Source organism: Cricetulus griseus, chromosome 2 (assembly GCF_003668045.3).
Source record: "Cricetulus griseus strain 17A/GY chromosome 2, alternate assembly CriGri-PICRH-1.0, whole genome shotgun sequence".
In the NCBI taxonomy this organism is placed as follows: Eukaryota; Metazoa; Chordata; class Mammalia; order Rodentia; family Cricetidae; genus Cricetulus; species Cricetulus griseus.
In genome coordinates, this window is record NC_048595.1 from 394,814,745 (window position 1) to 394,817,474 (window position 2,730).

A 2,730-nucleotide genomic window follows, 5' to 3' on the forward strand; every position below is an offset into this window, starting at 1 on the left:
CCTAAAACATCTAATTCTTCCATAAGCATGCTGTGATAGCTGAGTTAGCTATGTAACCAAGCCTGCGACTGGATCCTCAACTGAGTCAGCTCTGCATGGCCTCTGCTCTACATCTCTGGAATGACAGTTGTTCTTTCAGAGAGAGATGAACTTAGCACACTCTTGGCACAAGTTAAGAGATGTATCAAATTTGACATTGCTATTCTTCCTTAAAATATCACCCCAAGGAGAGTTGCCAGGGAGCAGGGTTGTTGTTTCTTGAGGACATACAGCATTATTGGCTTGGTTCCAGGAATTTTCTTTTCATTCACAATTAATATTTGAATTTCCTAGGAAAAAAAATTCTGGGTAATCTCACTTGAGTCTTGATTTCACTCCAGGTTGGAATGTTTCATCAGGAGAAAAAAACAGAATTGTCCTCCTCTACTGGGTTATGGGGTCACCCCCACCTTGTGATGGTCAAATGATTCTGAAGAGTCAGAATCCCTGAGAATTTGGAATATAACATTGTAATGTGAAGGAGTAGTGAGCTGCCAGTAGCAATAGCTATTTATACCGATAAGAAAAGTAAACATTCCCATAGATGATCTCCTGGAAAAGAGAGTTCACTGATCCATTTGTCCTTTTCTATATGTGGCTCATTATCTTCAGAGTTGTCTGTTTGTTCACAAATATTTCTAAGAAGGCAAGATGCATGTCCCCAGTGGCACCTTCCATCACTGACAACCAAATCTCTCCTTCAAGTCCATTGTTTGCTCACGTAGCGCCAAAGTTCCATGTCTACTTTATTATAATGTTGTGTCTGAATCTTAAGAGGTCAAAGATGCTTTCTGATCATTCTTCCCACAGCTGCCTTCACCTCCTTGTTCTTCAGGCTGTAGATGAGGGGGTTCAGCATGGGAGTGATGAGACTGTATTGCAGAGAGAAGACCATTTCCACAGGGGACCCTGAAGCTGGTAACAGATAGCTGATGAAACCTGAGCCATAGAACAAGATCACAGTAGTGAGGTGGGACAAGCAGGTGGAGAAAGCTTTGCTTCTGCCTGTGCTGGAGCTGACCCTCAGGACAGTGGAGACAATGCGAGCATAAGAGCAAACGATCATAACAAGGGTTCCAAAGAAATGCACGACCGAGGAGCACAGCAGGAGTATGAAATTGGTAGAGGTATCAGAGCAGGATAGAGGGAAGAGAGAGGACAGCTCACAGCTGAAGTGAGGAATAGTTTGGTCCTCACAGAAATCTAAACTGACAGCGAGAAGGATATTGAGGAGAGCATCAACAAAGGCTAGACCCCAGGAGATCCACACCAGTCCCACACAGAGCTGGTTACTCATCACCTGGCTATAGAGCAAAGGTGAACTGATGGCAACATAGCGGTCATAGGCCATTGCAGCCAGTAGACAGGCCTCTGTGCCACCAGTGGCAAACACAAAGAAAGCCTGAGCCAAACAACTTTCAACAAGGATGGATTTGTCCTCTGAAAGTAGGTTCTCCAGCATCTTGGGAGCTGTGACAGATGAGTGGCACAGGTCTAGGAAAGACAGTTGTCTCAAGAAGAAATACATAGGTGTGTGGAGGTGAGAATCAGCTGCAATCACGAGCAGCATCAAGGAGTTTCCCACCAGGGTGAGGAGGTAAACCAGAAGGAAGAGAGCAAAGAGTATAGGCCGAACGTAGGGGTCGGTGGATAGTCCAAGGAGAACAAACTCTCGGACAGCACTGTGGTTTCTCATCACTGTAGAGAAAAAAAAACAAACAAGATCCATCAAGACCCTTAGTGCCCCTTGGCTCCCCCAGACTGAAATCTCGTTATCCATAAATCTCTGCCCACCCATTTAAAAACAATCTCCCTGACCATTGCTGCACCATTATTAATCATCAACATTATCTTTATTATGATGCCTTTTTCTGAGCTCAGGGTTATCTCGCTACTGAGAGTGATCCATGTGAGAAAGGTTTCTGATTGGAGATAGAGAAAAAATCCCAAGAGGGAATTACCTGAGAGATAAAGAGAAAGTTTTATGCAGATGCATGAACACTGTGTAGTCCACAAACGTTAGAAGAAAAAGTCAAGGGTGCTGGACGGGGCACAAAAGAACCACAATTCTGACTTCATTGCTTCCATTTAATTTTAAATGACACCTTTGCTTGGGCCTGTGCACATGTGCACTAACGTGTTCACTTGCCCACCAGAAATTAAAAAGGCACTGAGAGAAATAAAAACTAAGCATAAACTGTGGGAATACAGCCAAAATGAAAACAGTAATGTCAGGAAACAGCCAGATCTCCAAGAACCTAGAGGCTTTGCCTCATGGGCCTCGTATAATAGTGTGTGTAATAAGCATCAATGCTAGACCTTTCATTCTGCAGGCTTCTTCCCTGAAGTCATCTAATGCCAGAAATATCACCCATCACTGATTTGTGCAAGCTATAGGTCAAATTTAAAACAAACAATTACCGAATACAACATGAAAGGCTTTCTTTTAGATCCAACACTACTATAGGGATAGAGGGTAAAGTTAATTTTCCTTACCCAAGAGGAAAATAACCAGAGTTTTTATCTTGGAACCAAATAAAAGGCATCATGCATAGTAACTGGCCCTCACTGTTTATCCTTGATGGAAAGAAAACACACACACACACACACACACACACACACAGAGAGAGAGAGAGAGAGAAGGGGGGGCGGGACAAGCCAATCTGTATAAGTGAAGTGTGAGCTTCTAAA

The 2,730-nt window shown here is 43.4% G+C and overlaps 1 protein-coding gene across 1 annotated transcript; it reads right to left on the reverse strand.

Annotated features, from left to right (window-relative positions):
* Nucleotides 1-817: 817 nt before the first annotated feature.
* Nucleotides 818-1,735, reverse strand: LOC100753793 (olfactory receptor 8S1). The gene has a single exon (XM_027396014.1). It carries the CDS (start codon nt 1,733-1,735, stop codon nt 818-820), a length of 918 nt encoding a protein of 305 aa, XP_027251815.1.
* Nucleotides 1,736-2,730: the final 995 nt, after the last annotated feature.